Genomic DNA, 22081 nt, shown 5'->3' on the forward strand with positions numbered 1-22081 from the left:
TTACACTCACTTTCAACATATTCCCCCAACCTGAGATTTTGGCTGAAATCCGCTGAAGTCAACTAGCTGCTGCCGACTCGGTGATCCGTGCCTCGGGGATGCACAAACGCGTACGGTCCATTCTTGCAGCGTTCATTCTCTTGTACTCCGCCGCCGCCGCCGAACTCGCTTCGAGGAATTCTAGTTACTCTTCACATGTTGGGAAGCGAATGCAGGGCGGTTTGCACTTGCCCTTGAGCCGGAGGCTTATTCCCAAACGGATCACGCTCGGCGCGGATACCGGCGTAGCGGGACTTGGCGATTTCTTCGACGTGTGAGTCGTACGTATGAGACTTTTCTTCTTGACTGACGCTCCACCAGAACGTATAGTGTCCTCATAGACATCGGCGGCACATCCTTGCCTGTCGTCCTAGGTGAGCTTTCAAATATACAGCAGGAGCACTGCATCTGAGGCTGAGGAGCGCACAAGACACGGGTTCCTCGGATTTGTGGGTTCTGTCCAACGTATGCCAGGGAACATGCTCTTCAGCAGATACGGCTCTTTACCCACCGAACACGTTCCATGGTATAGGCCTGGATGCTTCCCTCGTATATGGCGATTCGAAGACTGGGACGTATGCGAGAGGGATGATTGGATATGACGCTGTGTCATTGGCGGGTCTTACTTTGCAGGATCAGTATTTCGCGGCGATCAACGATACCAATACGTCTGTGGCTCAGACTCGGTGCTCTGGGATCTTTGGGCTTGGGTTTCCTCTCAACAGGTGAGCGTCTACCTGAGACAAGGATGTTGTGCTGATAGTCTGTGGAGCGTGATATGGACCGATATGTTCATGAACCAACAACAGGTCTCGAGACCACGAAGTCTTCATCGTGATGTAGTTTCGCGTATCTCGGCTATGCGGAAGCGTTGGTTTGACAAGTCTGTCCTTGGAATTTCCTCGTTTCGACATATCGATCCTCCCTCTTACCAGTCTATGCCTCAGCTGAAACGTCAGGCGACGACCTCGTCTTCCGTCATTTCTTCTTTTGGAGTATCCGGTCCATTTATTCCTCGCCTTGTTTCGCTCGGAGGGCTTGCGTCGCCCATGTTCGCGATTGCTCTGCAGCGAGATACGATCGAGATTGGGGGGAACGAAGGCATGCTTTCTATAGGCGGACTGCCATCTGGGGTTCAGAATGAGAGCCTGACGTGGGTTCCTGTGCGTCAATATACGCTTCAACAAGACGGTTTGACACAGGATACTTCTCTCGAGGTATGTTTCACCTTGGAGTGTTGTACATCAAGCATTTAATCCGCCCGCGAAAGGCGTATCCTATTGCTTGGGAGATTCCGATAGATGATGTCTTTCTTGACGGCGTGAAACTTCCCCGGTCGCAGTTGTGTTCTAGTAACATCTCGTTGTCAGCGTTGATTGACACAGTTCGTCATCCATAGTCCACTGACTCGTACCGGATCTAACATCTCTTTGCAGGGCAATTCTTTGATTCGAGGTCCGCCTGACGTCATCTCGTACATCCAGAATATGCTGGGGGGACCTCACTTTGCCTGTTCATCTCCTCATACACTGGCATTCCAGATTGGTGGTCGCATGTTCCCCGTCGACCCAAGAGACTTTGTGAATCAAGTGCACTCCGGAGACGCACAAGTGTGCGGGGCGAATCTTGCGCAGACTGATGTGCCTGTTCTCGGTGGGGGTGGATACCTGTACAGCTGGAGTCTAGGAGATCCGTTTCTGAAAGGGTGAGTGACCGTCATATATGTATTTGTCTGCAGCTGTGGAGATAGAGAGGACGGATCCATGCGGAGCTCCTCGCGTATTCCAAGCGGGAGCTGCGGCTCACCGTTTTTTTGTTTCTTACTCCTTCGGTTGTCCTTTAGGTTTATTGTTCCAGACCGCTCATTTCTTGCTAGTGTGCTCGCAGCGTTCTATTATGGTTCTTTCACAGGACTTTCGCAAGACCCTCCTCGGATCGGGTTCCTGTCTACCGTTCCTTCTGATGCCGGTCAACGTTTAGAGGATGCTGTCTCGGCAGCATCTGCAGGACAGTATGATCTTCCTGGTTGGTTGTCATCTTTTGACATTGGCAGACTGTCTTATCATTCTCCTGCAGGAACGAAAATGTTGCCGCCATCTTCCCTTTCTTATCCATTGAGCACCGGAATTGGGGGGATTCCTATGGCATCTTCTCTTTCCGGATCTGCTCATGGTATAAGCGGGAGCAACCAAGTTGGACAGGTAAGTAGTGCACGAGAGCGCATGCAGGTGGGCTCTGCTGCCACTTTGTGGTGTTCATTCTTTACTTTAGCGATGTGGACATTTTAATCCGCATTTCAAGTTTCTTCCATTTGTATCATGTACCTCGCATTTGATATACTGTAGCCCTATCTACCCGCATACGTTTTTTATTTCATATTTTGGCTACCAGTGACGTTCAAGTTGTATCCACTATCGCAAAAATGGCGCCTATCGACCATTAATCGGTGGGCAAACATGTATCATTTCCTTTCCTGCAACTCACTGGTTCTGATTTCGAGAATCAATATGTTTTTGGTAGGGTAAGTACATAGGTTTGTGTAGCTTAGTCAGCCACAACGTCTAAGCAGAGGCCTTGTTTGAAATTGCTCTTGATCTACACAGTCTAACATGCAGTTTAGTTTGGGTCCAACTTCCGTCGTGGTGTCATTTTGCGTTAGGTGATAACGCATAACGCCGCAAGTTGAAACGTTGAACGTTGAAGCTTGACAGTCGTTCAGCAGTTCGTTCTTGAGTCATGACATCTATCACTCGGCTGAACGAGGCTGATCAAATAGATCAATGGAAGGATTCCACGGCTGTCTTCCTGCTATTGGTCTAGATGGGACTAGACCACTGACAAGCTCACTTCATAGACAGACTAGTCTCGGGAGACTCCTTCAAACAAACGCTATTCATGCAAGCGCGGCTCATACTACTCGCCTCCACCAACTCCTAGTCCTTATCTACCACGCCTACAGCGGGCCGCAGATATCCATACCCCTGAATCGATAGCTTAAGCTTCTTGAAGAACTGCATCCTCGCCAAGACTAGTACTATTCCCACAGCAAGTACGAGTAATTCCTGGGAGCCCCGGATCGCCGAGGGACCGAACAACGTCCGTTTGCTATTGTGGTCTCGACTTCGCCAACGATCGGGCAGGGTCGGTACTAGTACTAAAGCGTTCCTGGTGTACCGCATCCGTGGCCGAAGAAGTGAGTAAACTCGATGCAGGGTTATGCTACGCGAGAGGATGGTGACAGTTCATATACGTAGAGGATTGGCGTTGACATGGGCATGAAAATCCGCTTGATCTACGTATCAACTCCTAAGTGGAGAATGGATAATTCACAGGCTATGAAAATAAGGCGGTGTCCACGGATCAAATCGAATGTTTGGACGTGTGGATAACAAGAACTTCGCCTTGGCTTGACAAGTGCGAGAATGATTACAATGTGGGTGCTCAAAATTCGAGATCGATCGATACCCTTTTACTAATCTTTCTCCTGGTCCGGTATCGCAGTTCGTTTTCAGCATCCTCCCAGTCCCCTCTGACACGAATAATTTGTCAGATCGACAGAGGCCTCCGACCTCTACCCAGCGTTATGACGCGACTGGTCAGCGAATTCTCATCATCACATTAGCGGGTAGGTCGCGCTACAATATTAATAACGACAATCAAACACCATCCCCAATAACACGCTCACAAAATACGACCCTATTTTCTAACAACACGAGACAAAATCCACAAAAGCGTTATGCAACTAAAGTAAAATACAAAACCACAGCGTGGCGCAACGATATATTCTAGCGAGCGCCTAGAAATCAAAGATCGACAACTAACAGTACTTCCACTCAGTGATATCTCCGGGATAAATCTATGCGTGGTATCGCACACATGGTCCCTCCAAGCAAATCCACATTCAAATATTTTGATCATTCAAAAGGGATGAAGCACAATCAGTTTACAACGATCCGCGCTTCCAGTCGACGAGTTGTTTCAGTTGCTCGAGGGTTAAGAAAATCAGGATTGTGGTAGGCTGGAGACGCGACCATGCGGGGAGCCAGCCTTTAAACATGAACATCGGGCCTTCGGTCGCTAGAGAGGACCGGATCACTCCAATCGTCGACTTTAAGTGTCTCAGTGTCACGCGTGGCCGATTAATCGCAAAAAACGAGACTCACGCTCGATCCGGGCCCAGAAGCATTCATGATACGGCTCTTTAGCACGTCTGCGGGTGAGCAAACAGTTGTTGCAACCGTTCCCTGAAAGAGAGCTTGACATAAGAATGTAGGAAATGAGAAGAGCTAAAACGTACTGCTGCAAAACTGGCTGTGAAATGACAACCAATGTTGTCATCGAAGTACTTTGTCTTCAGGAGCTCAGCCTTGAAGAAGTCGTACCTGAATGCGGGTTAGACATGTGACATGGATGAGAAGGTGAGAAGGGCAACTTACGAAGCCAGCTGACTGGAGTTCATCAAGATACTCCGAAAGACATTTGGACCCACACCTCGCAATAGCGATGATGGGCCCTCCTCGCGGACCATCTGCAATAATGACGTCAGCACCTCGGCCTCGGAATAAACAAGACCGGATATCAGGGACAGTCCAAAACAGTTGGGAAATGACTGGAAGTGGATACTAAAAGGTAAGGAGAAGAAAGAAGTAGACTACAGTGTTGCACAATGCGGTGTTCCAGATTGGTACCCGCTGACCTCTGAGTGATCGGCAAATTAATGTCATATGAACGCATTAATCCATGTGTCCATCCGTAATGCATTATGACCTGGCCGTCAATGATAGCGCGCTTTCCGCATACCATGGCGCAGAGTCGTCGCGTGTAAACCAGAACCGTCCAAGCACGGGTGAATGCTCGGCACAGCCAATAATATCACAAGGATGACGAAAATGGCGGAATAGGCAAGATAGGAGATAGAGCGGCGCATGGGAGTATAAAGGATGAGCAAGCGAGGAACAATACACTCTTTCGCGTTCCCATTCTCCCATCGCTGCTACGCGGCCAGTTTAGATCCGTATGGCTTGCTGCGTTTGGATTCGCGCAGTGACGCCCCCCGATAATACTGTCCTTGAGACAAAGTCGACACTAGGAAGACCGACGACCAAAATAAAGAAACACGGAGCACGGAACCGCGCGGGACACGTCTAGATCAACTGGGCATGATGCTTACTCTGAACAATGCGTCAAAGCAGTGCTTATAATTAAACCGCTTTTCGGGTGGTTTCGCGAAGTCTCCTTGCAGACGGACCTGATAAATATGGCGCGATTTGAATCAGAGGGGGCGAAGACGTTCCGGGCGGGAGCGGAAATCATGGTTCGATGGCGAAATTGAAAATCACGTAATGGAAGGCATATTGTGAGCACGAGGCAAAGGTGATAGAGGAAGACACACACCATGACGACCTCTAATCAGGCGAAATCGCTGCTCAGCGCATGGGGTCACAACATATGACATCGAGACTTACCGCCAGGGTTACCAACGACACCTGCGATGGAGCCAGCTAACTCGGGTCTCAGTATCATCGATCGTACGATATAGGATTTCGTACTCACCCATGACACCTGCTGTGGCGAGAACCCATGCAGGGCTTTGAGGTGTAGCTCCCAAGATCCTCTTACTCTCATCGTATGCCCAAAAGCGACACAAGCTGTAGCTCATCTGGCGCATCCATGTTCCAGAGATACCATCGAAGAGCCCCCGGACGCCGGCAGTGCGGACGGTCTTCTTTATGGAATCTACCATACCCTTGTCACCCGACGCTTGAAGGCGGACCTTGGTAAGGTCAAGGGGGTGGGTGATGGAAGCAGCAATTGTTGCTGCAACACCACCGAGGTAGAAGGGGTAGGGTTGCTTCTTGGGCTTCGAAGCCACGGGAGGTAACGAAGAAGGTGCTGCAGCTTGTGTGGACATGGTGGTTTGTGAGAGAAGATGTTAGATTCAGTTGGAGTGAACCGGGCGCAACTAGTTCTTCCGATGAAGGCCTAATGAAGCCAGGTCTTGATTTATCAATAGGGGATTGAACATCTTACACTTCCGCTGACTAAGCCTTCCAGTACTTAATACCATTATGACCAGGCATTCGTCATCGTGCTAGCGCTGAGATCTTCCTTCTTCAGAATCTAGGCGTTCATGTGCTTTACAACGAGCTTCATAGTCCGTTCATCGCAAGTGCTCTGTTTTCATCACGCAGCCCTGCAAGAGACCCTGCCGCATGTTTAGAATTCATCAGCTGCAATAGACAGGCGGTCACATTGTGGCAAGTCGTGTGACTGCTCTTCCCGTCATCTCCCGACTCATGTTATCTCCGCTGCGCCGCATCTCCCTTCTTCGTCTTTCTACCACCATCGATTGCATAAAATCATCGCTTTCCTAAGCTACCTTTCATCCTCTCTTCCTTGCACCTCATCTATCTAGATGACCTTTCACGCCTTGAGCATATTTGTCATGATACGTTCTATCCAGCCGGCTTCATGAAATTGAATCGTGGGTCAGTACGCGACGAGGCACCAAAGCTCACGGACACTTTTGCGTGGACGATGCGCTGGAAAAATTATTGTGGCCCACGGTGCGTGCGATCCCTCGTACTCATAGTAAAGGAAGGCTCTATTGTCATTCGGTATGTTTTACAAGTGGTATGAGACAATTCACTCGATCGTATCGATCACCCTCGATCTTGGACGTGTCGGTGTGAAATTTACCACCCACGTTTCTTCTCAACACAGGCCTTGAACGTTAACTTTGACATCGTGAGTCCTGTTGCAGCCATTCTGAACCCTTGATCTTCCAGATGCTGTGCTACTCGAGGTTTGTTCCTTGTCCTTATCCTTGGCATCCATTTGAAGGATGGATTTTATTCCAGCTTTACTTGAGGGTATTTCCCAACTCGCGTACCGTGGATGACCATTTCCCTCATTCTGAGCAAACCGTTGCTGTGCACGGGTGCTCGGAATGACGTGAATGATGTATCTGACTGGACCATATAATTCAGACCAAGTGTTGTATTGAATCTGCTAACACGAAGAGCGGAACACATCAATGACTAATTCGTATCACATATCCACCGTCCAACGGTCTCGGTCCGTCCTGATAGGAAGGAAGCGTCTCCCAATGTTAAGAACTTTTCAATATTGCCCCGCCGACTGATCAGGCACATATCCATTCGCAGCAACAACATCCCAGTGCGCATACATACCTAGCTACAACATCCGTACTTGACGCAACCCATCCTGTCCCTCTGTCAGCGCAGGCTTACGACCGTCCCACGTCAAACTCGTCGATCAGCATTGATTTATGCATGGAACTCCCACCCGAGAGTCTTTTGGCCGCACCTTGTTCTGACGTTGGCTATTGTTCAAGATGCCATGAGAATGAGACCAAGCCCGGAAGCAACATCGATATAAAGGCGGGTCGTGTTTTAACCAGAAGGTGTTCCGCACGGTTGGCTTAAAATCCCTCCAGAAGTAATAACCAGAGTTCGCCATCTTCGACACACGCTTTGTTAGTTGTCACCGTGGACGAAGACTAGAACTGGGTGCCGACTTGCATGTCTTCGTTGGGAGCCGCATAAAATATTGATAGACAAGCAAGAATGATCTTGCGACACTCAGTGTCTGCATTTGCTATTTGTGGCGTCTTCTGTACATTCCCCCTGAATGTATCGATGAGCTACTTTGAGAGCCATAATATAATACCCGGCCCGTTCGTCCACGGTGAACGTTGGAAATCAAATGTCAATTCCCTTATCTTCTCTTCCAAACCAAGGAGCATACGGTATGTACTAGCAGGCTAACTTGAAGGAGTTACCGAATCAAAGCTCCGATAATTAGTGCATCCCAACGACAATGGAATCACAAGGCAAACTCAACCTTGGTTTGTGCGTCCATTTGGCCGAGATCACTAATTATAAACGTTTCATGTCCATGAAATGGTCAAGGATGACTTGATAAGTACATGGGCCTGCTTACGTGGCAAGGCGCTCAGCGCTAATGATCGACTCAATCCATGAGGCGAATGATAAACCCGGACAGTCTGTGCCAGCACCGCACCGAGATAGTACACCTTTAATATGACCTTATCAAACAATATCCAGCGCACGAATGTTTTCTCGGCGATTCGATATCTGTAGCGCCGACGGGAATCGACGTGGACTCGGAGTGGCGAGGGTCCGAGGGAGGCGTCACTGTGCTGCAAACACCAATCGAATTGCACGTCGACAGCAACCTGGCCCAAACTTTGGGCGACTTTACTACTTGCAAAGCAATTCCAAAAGGAAAGCCTGACTCTGCATAACGGCGCTCGCCCGCACCACCAGTCCCCGATAACAGAAAGGTGTCGTTGTCTGCGGTAGAATCAAGCTCAAGTCACAATAAACGCTCACCTATTCGAGAAGGGAAGTGATTTCCGTGCACTTCCTTGCCAAGGCAGTGGGAATAATGCGACCTATAGAACAACGAAATCAACGGAAAGTTGCTGTCGAACAAGGTTAGTAACTAAACGAGGCTTAGAATAGTAGCACGCAATTGCAAGAGAGCAGACGCTTCAATTGCAATGGGTACATATTACAGATCGGCGGCCGACCAGCGCACAGGAGTCATTTCCCGGAATCGGGAGACTACGAGCCCTCTTCATTGTGTATGTATGTATATGGTCGATTCATCGCTATCTAAGCTTTCAGTTCGTCGACGTCGAAAAAAGCATCAAGACTCTGTGCACAGGCGCCAATGCGTGATGTATGTTCTTGAGCCGACATCCAATAGACACGCGTCCTGTGTGCATTCTCTTTAAACTTGGGAAAGGGCAATAGGCACCTTCGTGAAGCTCATGGTGCAGTGCAAGAGGGACTGACACTTATTGTAGACACGCGCTTGCTTGTTAATAAACAAACGTGGACCAGGAAGGGACTTTCTGGACCGGGAGTTGTCGAGAAAAAAAGTAGTGTTAACGAGCGAGTAGAGGCAGAGCAGATTGTGCAGGTACCGAGTATCTTAGTCACAGGAACGTAAAGAAGGTCCAACAGAGTCAAGTGACAGGCTAATCCTTATAAACGACTACATAGAAAATATATTTCATGAGCAGTGATCCGACAAAGTCAGATAACAATAACAAGCTTTCCTAAAAATATACTTGGTGAGCAAGGGGCCGACGGAGTCGGATAACAATTGACAAGCTATTCCCTATAAATGACTAGAAAATATACTTGGTGAGTGGTGATTGAAATCTTGACTACTCTGCTGACACGTACCTCATTTACTTTGAGATCTGGGACTTGTGCTGTCTTAGAACAGGAAAAATTAGGGTCAGGAATGGAACAATCTAGGTTGACTCGGAACGTTAAGAGAGGCCTAATGTCAAATAGAAGAATACCTCCGTGTGCTCCGCTACAGGATAAGATATTGCCGAAAGGTCGCAGCAAAGTATCGATTACCGCGGGTTCTGCTGCCTTGTTTCGGGCAATACTACGCAAGTAATGCCACAAGCACCTCGTGCATAACAAAATGAGTTCGGTCTTGGCGGATGAAATGATGACGGGACGGATGAAATAACAGAATCAAATGGAACAAATAAGCCGCCTGTGCCAATTGGAGGACAGATGGGCCCGACAAAGAATCCCTAGCACAGCTCAGCTCTAAATGCGATGTTGTCGTGGAATGGTAACGTGAACAATGTACAGGAAGAGGACTAGGCACCTTCGTGAAGCTTCTGGTGCAGTGTAAAAAAAAAAACAAGGTTAGAAGCTTATGGTCAGGTGGCTCGCGCATCTATATTCTGAACAAATCGAGACGTCGGCATTAGCTGAGTGTTGGATACAAAAGGACCTGCGCCCCATGAAATGATAGTAAGAAATCAGCGTTTCCCCATATCCCAGGTCAAAGAATATGACGTCCACACAATCCAACTCCAAAGGCGTCGCAGTCGTCACTGGATCTGCGCAAGGAATTGGGCGCAGCATCGCAATACGCCTTGCAGGGGATGGCTACGACATCGTGATCAACGACTTGGAAAGCAACAAAGAGAATCTGGAGGAAGTCAAGAAGGACATCACTACCGATTTCCCGGAGCGCAGAGTGTTGATTGTGTTTGGGAATGTCAGTGTCGAGGAGGATGTCAAAGGCTTGGTCGAGAATACAGTCAAAGAATTTGGTCGCTTGAATGTTGTGAGTTGTTTACGACTGGTTCAATTGCTGGCAATCATGACTTGCCAAACTTATCTTATTCATAGTTTGTTGCAAACGCGGGCATCATCAGAACAAAACCACTATTGGAAAGTAAGACTTTATAGTCGACCGTCTAACACTGGAGCTTACTGAAAGCTTTCCGCAGCGACTTCTGAAGACTTTGAGTCCGTGCTTTCCGTCAATGTTACGGGCACCTTCTACAGTTATAAGTATGCAGCGCAGCAGATGATAGCTCAAGGTGAGGGTGGGCGAATTGTCGGTGCGAGCTCCCTTGCGGGAAAGAAAGGCAGGTCTACATATGCAGCTGTTTCTTCTTGTATGATGACATCTTTTCAGGGCATGCTTCACTTAGCGCTTACAGTGCGTCTAAGTTTGCTATCCGAGGGTTGACGCAATCCGCAGGTATGAGTGTACTTTAGTCTTATAAGCGCCCGACCTCAGTAACATTTTCCGTAAGCCATCGAACTTGGTCGCAATGGAATCACAGTGAACGCATATGCGCCAGGAACAATTCAAACACCAATGCGTAAGTTTCATTATCTGTGCGTTAATATATGGTGGTAAACTTTACCTCGTGTAGTTGCTAGGTTGGCTGGATCAGCAGATTACAACGACGTTTACGATGAGGTGACCTTTTTGCCAATGTGCATGAGATACTAATTTAACACTTTTTTTCTTCCTTTAAGTTCAAACGGTTGTCATCCGTGGGCGACCTCGGAACTCCCCAGGATGTTGCGAACCTGGTTTCATTTCTGGTGACCCCGGAAGCACGTTTCATCACAGGTGTGTATATCGTACATGGCCGGGTTTCATAAGATCAGCAACTGATGGATGTAATGCGCTGTTTCGCAGGCCAAACAGTAAGCATATTCTCACTCGTACCGAGGGACGCAATCTGATATGATTCACGGACAGATAACGATCGATGGTGGTATCTTCTTTGATTGATGGTGAATTGCCACAATGTTACGCGTTATATTCTGAACAGCAGAAATCTTCTCACATGTACCCACGGCCGTGTACGCCTCCGTGTCCAGTTTTGTACTTTTAAACTTTAATGATGGTACGCCTCCCGCAGCATGTTACATCCTGATCCATGCGAATCGTGTATTCCCAGACGGACATTCATAACAGTAGCCTTACTAAATAAAATTTTACTTCGCCAAGTTTTTTTGGAGCGTGCAGTACGAAATAAAGTGCGATAAACTATGATGTAAGTGATGTTCCTGTCGTGGAGAGTGAGATCTCACGAGCAGTCGAACGACTTGAAGGATTCTGCTTTCCATCTTCGTTCCAGTAGTCGCTTATACTGGATGACGTTCATGTCTTTCCCGTGAAAAGCAACTACCGGAACGAAGTACTCTGCCATGAAGGAATGCCCAGTATACTCATTATGGTGCGCGATAACTCAGTACATCGACAACGTCAGCACAGATGGAGCAGTAAGATAGAATCTGGAACGAACCTCTTGAAAACTCTCGCAGTTGCGATCTTCGCTGAGGTAAAGGGTTGGAGATCACGATGGGAGTGACAGGTAGGGCAAAGAGCTGATCAGAAAGATGGCGACGTGGTCCCATGAAGCAAGCTCGAGTGAGAGCTGTTGTCCAGTATGCTTATCATGGCGCGAATCACGGTAATGGTTGAATTTTTGGAAGAATCTGATGCTTTTAAGAAGAGACAAGATAAAAAAGATATCGAATGAAGAATAGAAGAGAGACAGAAGAAAGGGTAGCAGCAGGGGAGGAAAGAGTGGATGAGTGGAAGAGGAAAGAGGACGGCGAGGAGTAGCGGACCGCTTTAAATTGAAGAAGGATGTGAAGAGCTTGGAGAGTATGGATTAGCGCAGATTAGCGCCCTTTATTGCAATAGTGACCGTGGCTTACATAATAGTTTCGGTTGTAGAAATTCTCTCATCGCTTATATCTGGGTTAATCCGTTATATCGGCGGTTCAGCGTACACGATGGTCAATTCAATACGCTTATTCGAATCACACATTCCTCGTTAACGTGCCATCAAATCTTAACTAAATCAACGGCGACCATCATGGAGACGACAATATCAGAAGATTCAGAACTCAGCCACTGTGTTGGCGGTGAAAAGCTCATCCATGACTCGAAAAGTCTTCGTCCATTATCACACACGGATGAGTCTGATTATTCACCTCACGGAACTTACTGACTTTGACTTTTCATGTCCGCTATATCATCGGTAATCTAGAATCCGCAGCTTGGACACCTTGTGAACCCGCGAATCCAGGACGGAATATGTCAAGGCTGTCACGGCAATGAGTCAATATACGGAATTGGCCCGCGAGGCGTTGCCTTTGCATCCATGCGTTCGCAGCGTTCAGACGCAAACTAAGCAATATTAAATGATGATCATAGTTGAGGCAGCGGAGAGCGGTCGAGAATCAAGCTACAAGCTCAAATTGTAGATCCATCTCCCCGTTCATACATCCAATGGAGACAGAACACGAACACGACATAATGTGTAATACTGGCGTGCTCAAACATGTACCAAACCAATTGTGACAGCATGCGACGCTGGATGAGCTGCGCGATTACGGTAAAGCTTGCTATCGCACTGTTTTCGACTTTCGAGTTTTATGTAACTCTTGGAGCATTCGCACCTTGCAATTGCATCTTTGCTAGATAAGATTTTTGATGGTTACCCACTGAATTAACTGAAGTACTTCCGCAGCCCGTTCACCCGGTTTTCAGTAAGGCAGCCCTGAAGCGATCAATCCCCTCTTGGCCATCCTTCAAATCTTCATTCTTAGCCAGACGTGGTATGTAGTACGTGGCGTATGAGTATCGATTTCGGCATACAGAAATATCATTCCCTCGTGAACTCACACTGTATTCCAATTTGTCAAGCCGCACTGATATGTTCCTCCTATTTAATCTGCTCTTTTCTTGGCCTTCAAACCACTGGAGCCCACATTTTCTTCACAACTTGGGATGTCGAGCTCTCCATTCTCTGACGCTGACCTAACCTTGTTCAGAGATGAAAATACCAAGTACCCTGAACAAGTGTGGTATACTCTCGCCGCTTTTCTCTTCGTGATCGGCTGCTTCCAGTGGGGATTGTTCCTTCATTCCAAGTTCGCCAGGCGGGGACACCACGAGTCCGACGAAGAAGCGACTACCACCAATGGCCTTCATCAGAAATTTTCTCTTCGTCGAATTCCGCTTGCGGTCATAAATTTCTACCGCGTTGTTGCCTTCCGATGGACCCTGGAAATAGGACAATCCTATACCCTCAACATGGCAGAGGTCTTTGTCAGTGTGGCATACATCGTCCTTCTGTTGATCTATGCTTTCATTAATAGTAAGCACGCAAGATTGTGGGCGGCGGTCACACCACATTAACCACTAAATCACGCAGCTACCTCAGTCGAGGGTCAGAAGCTTGATATCGTCTACTGGAGCAACCGCATAGCATTGCTGGCGTCCAGTCAGTTTCCCATCGTCACGGCTCTTGGTACAAAGAACAATCCCGTATCTCGTAGGTGGAAACGCTCTTAATCCAATGTTTCGCTGAATTTTCGCATCAGTGGTCACGGGCATCAGTTACGATAAGGTATGACACTTAATTACCATCCACGTGGCACCTACTTATGAACGCAAAGCTTAATTATATCCATCGAATGACGGCTAGGACATGCTTCATGCTACTTTGGGTACATGGAGCTGGCCATATTGTATCCGATCCCTAGTATGTATCTTCAATTTCATATTTGCCATTTTCTGATAGAAATCATCGAAAGCTTCCGGGAGAGTTTGAGCGAACCATGGCTTCGTGCCGGTGTCACTGCCATGGTCGCTTTCTCTATTCTAATCATAGTATCACTGCGTCCCGTTCGCAGCAACATGTATGAGGTCTTCTTTTATGTTCACTTCCTTGGCGTCCTGTGGGTGCACCACGTCTGTTCGCTTGTAATTGTCATTGACAGACGAAACGCAGCATATTTCTGGTGGGAGGATATTACCACACCAAAGGTGCTCAGTAAGTGCAAACGAATACAGACAGCTTGGTTTTTGACTTGCAGCGAACAGCGGGTCATATTGGATATGGCCCTCGTTTGTCTTCTGGGCTTTCGATCGCTTCATCCGGGCGGTTCGACTAGTTGTATTCAACCACTCTTACTTTGGGTTCAAGTCAGGAACTGGGACAATGGACGCAGCGACAGAATTGCTTTCCGAAAATGTCGTTCGATTGCGCCTACGTCGACCCCAGCATTTCCATTGGTCCCCAGGACAAACGGCGTATCTAATTATGCCCTCAGTTTCGACCCTGCCATTCGAAGCGCACCCCTTTACTATTGCGAGTTTTGATTCTAGTCTGCTGTCAACCGCATCAGCGGAAGATCAATCCAGCGCTGAGGTTACGGGACCTAGCGCTCCGTTCTGGAAGGAACTGGTATTTTTGGTCAACGTGCAGGGAGGTTTCACGAAAAAGCTCAAGGAAGTAGCTGCCAAGAAGGAAACTATCAAAGTTTTTGTAGATGGTCCTTATGGGCCATCTCCTGACCTCGGTTCATACGATACCTCTGTATTGGTGGCAGGTGAGTTGTGTATCGTCTCGTAATCACATGGTACTGATCGAATTCAGGCGGGTCTGGTATCTCGTATACCCTCCCGGTCTTCCTTAACATCATCGAGTATGCGCGCTCATTTTGATTGTTGTCATTGATGATTGATCCTTCTTATAGACGCGTACGCAAAGGGAAAAGCTCTTGCACACGCGTGGTGTTCATTTGGTCCATTCGTGGGGCTGGTGCGTGTATTCACAACAATCCGCAGCTTCTTCTTAAGGTTATTAACGTCATGCATCGTAGAGTATGTCCAATGGATCGAAGAAGCACTTATCAATGCTGTTCAGCTTGCTCCGCCTTCCTTGGCAGTCTCTATCCGCATCTTTATCACCGCATCTTCATCCAGGGAAGATGATTCAAGCATTTCAAGTTCGACTGAGAAGAAAGGCAATCCAGAACACAGGGTAGTTAGGAAAAATTCCTTATCACTGTCATTCTTGTCGCTGCGCGGCGTTAGGACGGAAAATGGAAGGGCGGATCTAGATGCACTACTCAAAGAAGAGGTCGATGTAACCTCGGGGAGGATGTCAGTGGGCGGTAAGTACTTATTACCCCGACCTCCAAGAACGAGCAACTTACGGGTACGACATTAGTTTGCGGATCGCAGGGTATAGCACGTGCGGTCCGTCATGCGCTTCGGTTCCCGGTCTCTGGGCCTTCTAGTATCCTCAGTGGTGGACCGAGCGTGACGCTGCACGTTGAATCGTTCGGATACGCTTGATAGTCTCGAGTCCCTTTTTCTTAAACTTCTTATTCACTTACCTTTGATTACTGCGTAATCAGGGTTGCTCGCGATTTGTTGTTGTGGGTTTCAAGGATTCTTAGTATTGTATCCGTCAGCTGTGAAAAAAGTTTAAATGGTTCGCAACTAGAATAGAATATGTATTGATACATGGGCGCGACGAACATCAAGAGAACTTCTGACTTTGTTCAATCACGCCATCATCCATCAGTACTCTTGATCCCGATGAGCGACACTAATAGGGAGGGACCGAAATGCCCGGTCCTATAGTATCGAAGGAGTTTGTCAAGAAGTTAGAAAGATTATAGCCACCATCACGCATCACGCTCGGAGACATGGGCGCAAAGAAAAGCAGCATCAAATGGCCGTATGTATTACTGCTATTTCAGTCCTTAGCTAGCTAAGGAGTTTCGCCAAGTACAGTACTAGGTATAAGGTTGATGATGACGCACTGGCAGGAGGAGACACATTGAAATGTCATCATACTATCTTGAAGTGACTCACAGATCGGAAATTAACATCGAACTCGGGCTGATGCGCACTGACAGCCACCACTAAGTACGAGCCCGTCGGCAAAGCGCGTGAAACAGTTGACGACATATTTTATGTTTCACATCCACAGCGGAAATAGTTCGAAGAGTAAGTTTGCGGTCCAGGTAGACAACCTTGCGTGAACATACGATTAATATTATCAACAATTCCAGATATACCTTCGGTTCATCGTTCGGCACCGACTTTATCATGTGCGTGATAAATGAGTTCCCAGTTGTCCGGAAGAACTCTAGCTTGTAGGCTACATCAACATCGTATACTTATTAAAGCAACGTTCTGATTTTGGTTCATGTCAGTTCGACATCCGGACCCTTCGCCCTCTGATGCTACATTTATAGCTTGGGGTTTGAATCATGCTCTCAGGTATTCCCTTAAAGTTATTCATTCCCTCGGCCGATATGCATTCAACTGATAACACAGTTATCTGGCATATTTGGCATACCGTCAGCGCCCATGCTCAATCCGGGGGGCAATGGGCCCATGATTTCCTCTGGGGGAGACCCGTGTTTTTGAAGCTGTGATTGTACCGGCGATGTCAGTGCTATGTCGAGTTTAGTAGACTTGGGGCTGACGCACCTCGCCCATGATGTCGACGATTTCAAGTCTCGTCTTGTCGTCGTTGTCAGCGTAATCTTTCGATTCGAAAATTTCGAGGAGTTGCTTCATGCAGATGATCTGTGCATCGTAGCGTGACTTATCATCGGCCGTTAGTGTAGCTGCATTGGCCTTGAGGTAGTCCGGGAACTGCAGATATGACGAAGGGGAAAAATCAGAGGTTTCGCTATGTCAAGAACAGGCCTACCTTGTCCGAGAGTTCTTCTAATTACTGCTCATGTACGACGTTAAGCGACTTGGGTATAAATCAAAGTACGCTCGACGAGCGATTTCAAGCTTATCTTACGATGTCATAACGACTCGGATACGGCCGGTACCCGAGTCGGAAATTATCGTTCGGCTCCCACGGTATGACCTCGCTCACCGCATGGACCTTACATCATAAGCCCATTGATATTTTCGTTCTTTTTCTTGCAAATGAGCATTGTGGCTGCACTCCCTCTGATATTGGTAGTATATATATCAGTTCAGTATGACAGAGGCACTACTTACTAATTATCAGAGCTGACAAGGTTTCTGAGGTCGTTTTACGTTACACTGCTGATACCTTGTTTTCGCCCCGGCTTGGCAGCCGAACGGTGGCTCCGGGAGTGGTATCAGGTCACTACACACTCACTCGGATATGCTCACAGTTCCGCATGCAGTTTGATTTTTCGTTTACAAAGTTTGCGTCCGAACTTCGGTTGAGCACCCACCCAACGGTGGCAATACCAACGCATATATAAAACCTGACCAGTGCATGTATGAATACAAACCAGAGTAGGATCTTTCAGGAATCAGCATGGCGATCAGTGAAATATTCAACACTATCCTTGCCTGGAGCACGCATCTAGCGTCAAATGTAGGAGCGCAGTTGGCCATGAACCAGCGCGGTATGATTGCTTCCGATCGTCCCATTGCTGGCGATGGATGTGATCAACCTCTGAAGAAAATCTTCATACCTGACGTACTCGCAAGATGGCCGTTTTCCCGTCGTCTCAATCAGCACTATTCCAGCGTCCGTGCTGAATCATCTGCTTGGTTCGCAAGCTTTAAAGTCTTTAGCCCCAAAGCACAAGAAGCCTTCGATCACTGCGATTTCAGTAAGACATGGTGGCCCATAATAAGCCTGTTGATGTGCTCACGCTTTTGTCAGATCTTCTTACATGTTTATGCTACCCAAATGCGTGCGAAGGTGATCCCTAGAACTATACCAGTCAACGACTTACTGAAGAGTCGGATCCACACAGAGCACATTCGCAGCGCTTGCGATTTCATGAATCTTTCATTCTTCATAGATGAATGCTCCGATATCTCGGAAGAGGACAAGTTCCGTCAACAAAAAGATGCCATAATGGATGCTCTGCGTCACCCTCATAAGCCACGTCCCAAAGGGGAATGGGTCGGTGGAGAAATCGCTCGCCAGTGGGTGATTTACAATCTGATATTCAACGTCAGTACCTAAGTACCACACCGACAGATTCTGGGAACGTACTATACGTAACGCCAGTGGTCAATCGCAGAAACGGTTTATCTCGACATTCGATGACTGTCTAGGGGGAATATTGCAGCAAGTCATCGACCGAAGCGGACATCACACTCGTGACGTCCAAAGTTATTTCGACGTGCGCCGCAACACGGGCGGAGCATGGCCTTCATTTGCCCTCTTGGAGCTGGGTCTCGATATCCCGGATGAAGTAATTTCACACCCAACAATTGAGGATATGGTGGTGGCATCCGTTGATATGATCGTTCTGGCTAATGTCAGTATCTTTCTACAAACATCAAAAATGTCACTCATCAAGTTGGCATGATCTTACAGGACATCACATCCTACAATGTAGAGCAAGCGCGCGGAGATGACCGTCACAATATAGTAACAATTGTCATGCACGAGTTTGATACGGATATCAACGGTGCCATGTTATGGGTGACGGATTACCATACAAAACTTGAGAAGAAATACTTCGAGGCCATGGCAGCCATTCCGAAATGGGGAGAACCCATTGACTCACAGGTTAGGGAGTACTGTGATGGTCTGGGAAACTGGGTGCGCGGCAACTACGATTGGTGCTTCGAGAGCGAGAAGTACTTTGGCACCAATAATCTGGGAATTCAACAGAATAGGTGGATTTTGCTTATGCCGAAAGACCACTTGAAAGGAGAGATTGGACCTATACTTCCACAAGTCGGTGGGACCCATTGAACGACTCGTTTCTTAACAGATTTCGACCATGTTACACGCTCAGCCATGTCATCCATGTCATAACTTTTCCTCCGCATTCCGGATTATCTTCTTGGTCACTTGCTTGTTTTCGACGTGCTATTGCCACTATCCCATTCGCTCCTATGCCGTCTACAGCGATGGTGCTGTAGAAGTTGTACACCTTCCACTCCTGCAACTGATCTATTATGTAGCTAGTAATAATGCGAAATTCTTACTATGTGTTCCAAAGCTCGCAACTCCAAATTTATGGTCCTTCGCTTTGGGCACCAATGAAAACGCAAGCTAAAGTAAGCTCAGCATCGAACCTGTTGTTCGTGGTTGCGAGCATGAATTCTATTCATCGAACGATGTGTTCATGATCCGACAGCAGTGTTTGTGAGAAGGTTGCTCTGTTATTGAAGCCTTGGCCTTGATCGAAAGCCTGTTCGTCGCCCTATGGCGCAGGCACGGACTTGCACCCTTGTCGTCTGCCACTGGTCGAGGACGTTCAGCCGCCGCATCGAAGTGGGGGGGGGATAAAGATACCTTTTACAGAATTTACATTAGCTAATCGTAAATTTCTCCGGATATCCCGACTTATTGGGAAACCCAGGTGCATCATTATCAACGTTATACTCGAACACAGTTCCGTGACTCAATATCGAAAATGCACTGGCAGGAGGAGACAGAATAAAAAAAAGTTTGGAAGTGACATGTCAATCTCGGGCTGATGCGGACAGCCACTAATTAAGCACCTCTTGGCAAAACACGTGAAAGAGTTGACAACATTATGTCAACATAACACAACCAGACCTTAGAAATAATCTGAAGAATAAGTTTGCGGTCGAAACAAGAGGAATCTTCCTTGTACAGTCTTACCGATCAGGTAGGCAACCTTGAATGAACATGCGATTAAGATCATCGACAGTTCCAGACATACCTTCGGTTGGTCTTTCGGCCGCGGCGTCGATTTCATCATGTACGTGATAGATGAGTTGCGACTCATCCCGAAGAACTCTAGAGCATGATTCAAACCCCAAGTCGCTCAGCCATAAATGTAGCATCAGAGGGCGAAGGGTCCACCGGATATCGAACTGACATGAACCAAAATCAGAACGTTGCTTTCATAAGTATACGATGTTGATGTAGCCTACAAGCTCAGGTATTCCCTTAAAGCTATTCATTCCCTCGGCCGATAGGCATTCAACTGATGATACAGTTATCCGGCATATTTGGCATACCGTCAGCGCCCATGCTCAATCCGGGGGGCAATGGGCCCATGATTTCCTCTGGGGGAGACCCGTGTTTTTGAAGCTGTGATTGTACCGGCGATGTCAATGCTATGTCGAGTTTAGTAGACTTGGGGGCTGACGCACCTCGCCCATGAGGTCGACGATTTCAAGTCTCGTCTTGTCGTCGTTGTCAGCGTAATCTTTCGATTCAAAAATTTCGAGGAGTTGCTTCATGCAGATGATCTGTGCATCGTAGCGTGACTTATCATCGGCCGTTAGTGTAGCTGCATTGGCCTTGAGGTAGTCCGGGAACTGCAGATATGACGAAGGGGAAAAATCAGAGGTTTCGCTATGTTAAGAACAGGCCTACCTTGTCCGAAAGTTCTTTTAAGGGCTCGTACAGGACGTCCTTGCCCATAAGCTGGCCCATCATGGCTTCTAGGACACCCTGCATCTCTTCTTCATCCTCGTCTCCGAATTGAGATAGAAGCGCCTCGAGTGAATCAGCATTAGGAGCAGAACTGCTCGGATCCGATGACTTCAAGCCTGACTCGCTCTCCTTGAGCTTGTTCATAGTGTTCCGAATGCGTGATTGGAAGTCGTCCTTCAAGTTTTCGCCAGTTTTCGGGGTAATAGGTGGTGCTCCCTGTGTGAGCGATGGGTCGGTCGCGCCATCCATCTCTTCTATCAGCATGGCTTCCCAAGTTGCTGCAAGGGTACGCTCCCGCTCTTCTCGTTGTTCTGCGGTCTCGTCTTCATGGGTTATACCTTCAGTCGCTCCTTGTTGCGAAAAACCGCGCCAAAGAGCCTCCATTTCTTCAGCCAGCGATTTCGCAAAGTCAGCTTCGAAGTCGGCATTTGATGAAGACGTATTTCGTTTGGACGAGGTTGATTCATTCACAGCAGGTGATGACGTCGATGGTTGAGATAAACTGGACGCGGGAGCCTTGGACGGAGTAAACTGATCCAGGACATCTGCTAGCCTTTATAAGCGCATCTAGATAACGAAAACATGGTCGGCTTCTGACCGTCGAGATCATCGACGTCGTCCTCATCGTCAACACGTGGTTTGGTGCTGTTGGACATGAAGCTTAAGTACTGTGTTGCACTCGATTCAAGCTGCGATTAGTACATGACTACTGATGCATCGATGCCTTCTCACGGTTGGGCAGCCATTCACCATTTCTTTTATTCCCTGTATCTCTGGGGCCGAATTTACCGCACGCTGTATAAAAGGCATGGCGTTGATTGGTCTTTGATCGAGTACACAATTTGACAGCAGTTGCATGTGCCTAGACTGAGTAAACAAAAGCTAGTACTACGTACGGAGAATTGCAAAGTTCTAAGAAAAAAACCAAACTATTGCAGTGGCAGTGTCGAAGCGCACTGATGGAAACCATGCTCCAGCGCTCCAGCTGTGGCGGCACAGCCTGAGCTTCTATTTCATGCAGTAAAGGCGAGCTCAAATATGTACACTCATAACGTCTTATCAGTTCCCTGCCTTCTCACAGAACATGCTATCTTACAGCAGTAGGATAGCTTGTCCATGAGTGGGCCGCCGGCCGTGTTGACCGGGCGCAACTTCCTGCACATGCAACATTTCAGAACCAAGGAAGATTCCAAACCAACTGAACACGTCGAAAGCATTGGTTCTCCAAGTCAACTCTGCAGCAAGGTTCAAATTTCGAAAGCGACACCCATGACGCCTTCTGGGACGAAACCTTCTCCACATAGACAGACACAAAACCGAAAGGTACGTCCCACACTCACCATTGACACTGATACTACGACACCCAATGCTGCAAGGCTGAAGCTTATGTAAAGACTCGCAGGCCATTCCGCCATTCCACACTTTGACAAGAATTTACGTACCCTGAGAAGCCGCACTGCTTGGATACCATCGTCGTTGATATGCGGCCATTCCATACCACCCCGGATTCCA

The 22081-nt window shown here is 47.7% G+C and overlaps 7 protein-coding genes across 7 annotated transcripts; 4 read left to right on the plus strand and 3 right to left on the minus strand.

Annotated features, from left to right (window-relative positions):
• Window positions 1-290: 290 nt before the first annotated feature.
• Window positions 291-2559, plus strand: HD556DRAFT_1362467 (aspartic peptidase domain-containing protein). Its single transcript, XM_041302669.1, has 7 exons — window positions 291-413; window positions 462-764; window positions 812-1256; window positions 1310-1423; window positions 1476-1744; window positions 1916-2064; window positions 2116-2559. Exons 2-7 carry the CDS (start codon window positions 628-630, stop codon window positions 2325-2327), a joined length of 1326 nt encoding a protein of 441 aa, XP_041161676.1. The 5' UTR covers window positions 291-413; window positions 462-627; the 3' UTR covers window positions 2328-2559.
• A 981-nt stretch (window positions 2560-3540) lies between these two features.
• On the minus strand, window positions 3541-5950 carry HD556DRAFT_1268698 (mitochondrial carrier domain-containing protein; the record flags this gene model as incomplete). The annotated part of the gene is made up of 8 exons (XM_041299146.1): window positions 3541-4147; window positions 4203-4283; window positions 4337-4421; window positions 4476-4567; window positions 5210-5287; window positions 5434-5444; window positions 5505-5540; window positions 5593-5950. 8 exons carry the CDS (start codon window positions 5948-5950, stop codon window positions 3983-3985), a joined length of 906 nt encoding a protein of 301 aa, XP_041161677.1. The 3' UTR covers window positions 3541-3982.
• A 3761-nt stretch (window positions 5951-9711) lies between these two features.
• On the plus strand, window positions 9712-11477 carry HD556DRAFT_359375 (uncharacterized protein). Its single transcript, XM_041310372.1, has 10 exons — window positions 9712-10194; window positions 10260-10305; window positions 10361-10501; window positions 10552-10617; window positions 10673-10741; window positions 10796-10842; window positions 10902-10998; window positions 11068-11075; window positions 11131-11234; window positions 11294-11477. Exons 1-9 carry the CDS (start codon window positions 9916-9918, stop codon window positions 11161-11163), a joined length of 786 nt encoding a protein of 261 aa, XP_041161678.1. The 5' UTR covers window positions 9712-9915; the 3' UTR covers window positions 11164-11234; window positions 11294-11477.
• A 1441-nt stretch (window positions 11478-12918) lies between these two features.
• HD556DRAFT_1362488 (ferric reductase NAD binding domain-containing protein) lies at window positions 12919-15739 on the plus strand. The gene is made up of 11 exons (XM_041302670.1): window positions 12919-13546; window positions 13604-13723; window positions 13773-13798; window positions 13848-13933; window positions 13986-14129; window positions 14183-14224; window positions 14275-14783; window positions 14831-14879; window positions 14931-14995; window positions 15057-15350; window positions 15407-15739. The coding sequence occupies exons 1-11, from the start codon at window positions 13177-13179 to the stop codon at window positions 15532-15534; spliced, it is 1833 nt and encodes a 610-aa protein (XP_041161679.1). The 5' UTR covers window positions 12919-13176; the 3' UTR covers window positions 15535-15739.
• A 623-nt stretch (window positions 15740-16362) lies between these two features.
• On the minus strand, window positions 16363-16847 carry HD556DRAFT_1362493 (uncharacterized protein). The gene is made up of 2 exons (XM_041302671.1): window positions 16684-16847; window positions 16363-16622 (listed from the first exon to the last, which is right to left on the minus strand). Exons 1-2 carry the CDS (start codon window positions 16771-16773, stop codon window positions 16512-16514), a joined length of 201 nt encoding a protein of 66 aa, XP_041161680.1. The 5' UTR covers window positions 16774-16847; the 3' UTR covers window positions 16363-16511.
• Window positions 16848-17596: 749 nt separating this feature from the next.
• On the plus strand, window positions 17597-18907 carry HD556DRAFT_1234840 (terpenoid synthase; the record flags this gene model as incomplete). Its single annotated transcript, XM_041297693.1, has 5 exons — window positions 17597-17804; window positions 17858-17896; window positions 17952-18126; window positions 18182-18464; window positions 18524-18907. The coding sequence occupies 5 exons, from the start codon at window positions 17597-17599 to the stop codon at window positions 18905-18907; spliced, it is 1089 nt and encodes a 362-aa protein (XP_041161681.1).
• A 957-nt stretch (window positions 18908-19864) lies between these two features.
• On the minus strand, window positions 19865-21479 carry HD556DRAFT_360240 (Pex19 protein family-domain-containing protein). Its single transcript, XM_041310374.1, has 6 exons — window positions 21320-21479; window positions 21168-21247; window positions 20510-21114; window positions 20284-20451; window positions 20062-20221; window positions 19865-20001 (listed from the first exon to the last, which is right to left on the minus strand). The coding sequence occupies exons 2-5, from the start codon at window positions 21223-21225 to the stop codon at window positions 20111-20113; spliced, it is 942 nt and encodes a 313-aa protein (XP_041161682.1). The 5' UTR covers window positions 21226-21247; window positions 21320-21479; the 3' UTR covers window positions 19865-20001; window positions 20062-20110.
• Between the last annotated feature and the right edge of the window lie 602 nt (window positions 21480-22081).

This window comes from Suillus plorans (genome assembly GCF_016647745.1).
Source record: "Suillus plorans strain S12 chromosome Unknown HD556scaffold_20, whole genome shotgun sequence".
In the NCBI taxonomy this organism is placed as follows: domain Eukaryota; kingdom Fungi; phylum Basidiomycota; class Agaricomycetes; order Boletales; family Suillaceae; genus Suillus; species Suillus plorans.

Bases quoted from the DNA above. Each gene is read 5' to 3' on its own strand.
- HD556DRAFT_1362488 (XM_041302670.1), top strand. From the start codon at position 13,177: ATGTCGAGCTCTCCATTCTCTGACGCTGACCTAACCTTGTTCAGAGAT. The intron at 13,547-13,603 runs GTAAGCACGCAA...TAAATCACGCAG, and splicing joins GATCTATGCTTTCATTAATA to CTACCTCAGTCGAGGGTCAG. The intron at 13,724-13,772 runs GTAGGTGGAAAC...TTTTCGCATCAG, and splicing joins AAAGAACAATCCCGTATCTC to TGGTCACGGGCATCAGTTAC.
- HD556DRAFT_1362467 (XM_041302669.1), top strand. From the start codon at position 628: ATGATTGGATATGACGCTGTGTCATTGGCGGGTCTTACTTTGCAGGAT. The intron at 765-811 runs GTGAGCGTCTAC...TAGTCTGTGGAG, and splicing joins CTTGGGTTTCCTCTCAACAG to CGTGATATGGACCGATATGT. The intron at 1,745-1,915 runs GTGAGTGACCGT...ATTTCTTGCTAG, and splicing joins GGAGATCCGTTTCTGAAAGG to TGTGCTCGCAGCGTTCTATT.
- HD556DRAFT_359375 (XM_041310372.1), top strand. From the start codon at position 9,916: ATGACGTCCACACAATCCAACTCCAAAGGCGTCGCAGTCGTCACTGGA. The intron at 10,502-10,551 runs GCAGGTCTACAT...ACATCTTTTCAG, and splicing joins CTCCCTTGCGGGAAAGAAAG to GGCATGCTTCACTTAGCGCT. The intron at 10,618-10,672 runs GTATGAGTGTAC...ATTTTCCGTAAG, and splicing joins AGGGTTGACGCAATCCGCAG to CCATCGAACTTGGTCGCAAT.
- HD556DRAFT_360240 (XM_041310374.1), bottom strand. From the start codon at position 21,225: ATGTCCAACAGCACCAAACCACGTGTTGACGATGAGGACGACGTCGAT. The intron at 20,452-20,509 runs GTAGGCCTGTTC...TCATATCTGCAG, and splicing joins TAAAAGAACTTTCGGACAAG to TTCCCGGACTACCTCAAGGC. The intron at 20,222-20,283 runs GTGCGTCAGCCC...GTACAATCACAG, and splicing joins TCGTCGACCTCATGGGCGAG to CTTCAAAAACACGGGTCTCC.
- HD556DRAFT_1362493 (XM_041302671.1), bottom strand. From the start codon at position 16,773: ATGAAGCAACTCCTCGAAATTTTCGAATCGAAAGATTACGCTGACAAC. The intron at 16,623-16,683 runs GTGCGTCAGCCC...GTACAATCACAG, and splicing joins TCGTCGACATCATGGGCGAG to CTTCAAAAACACGGGTCTCC.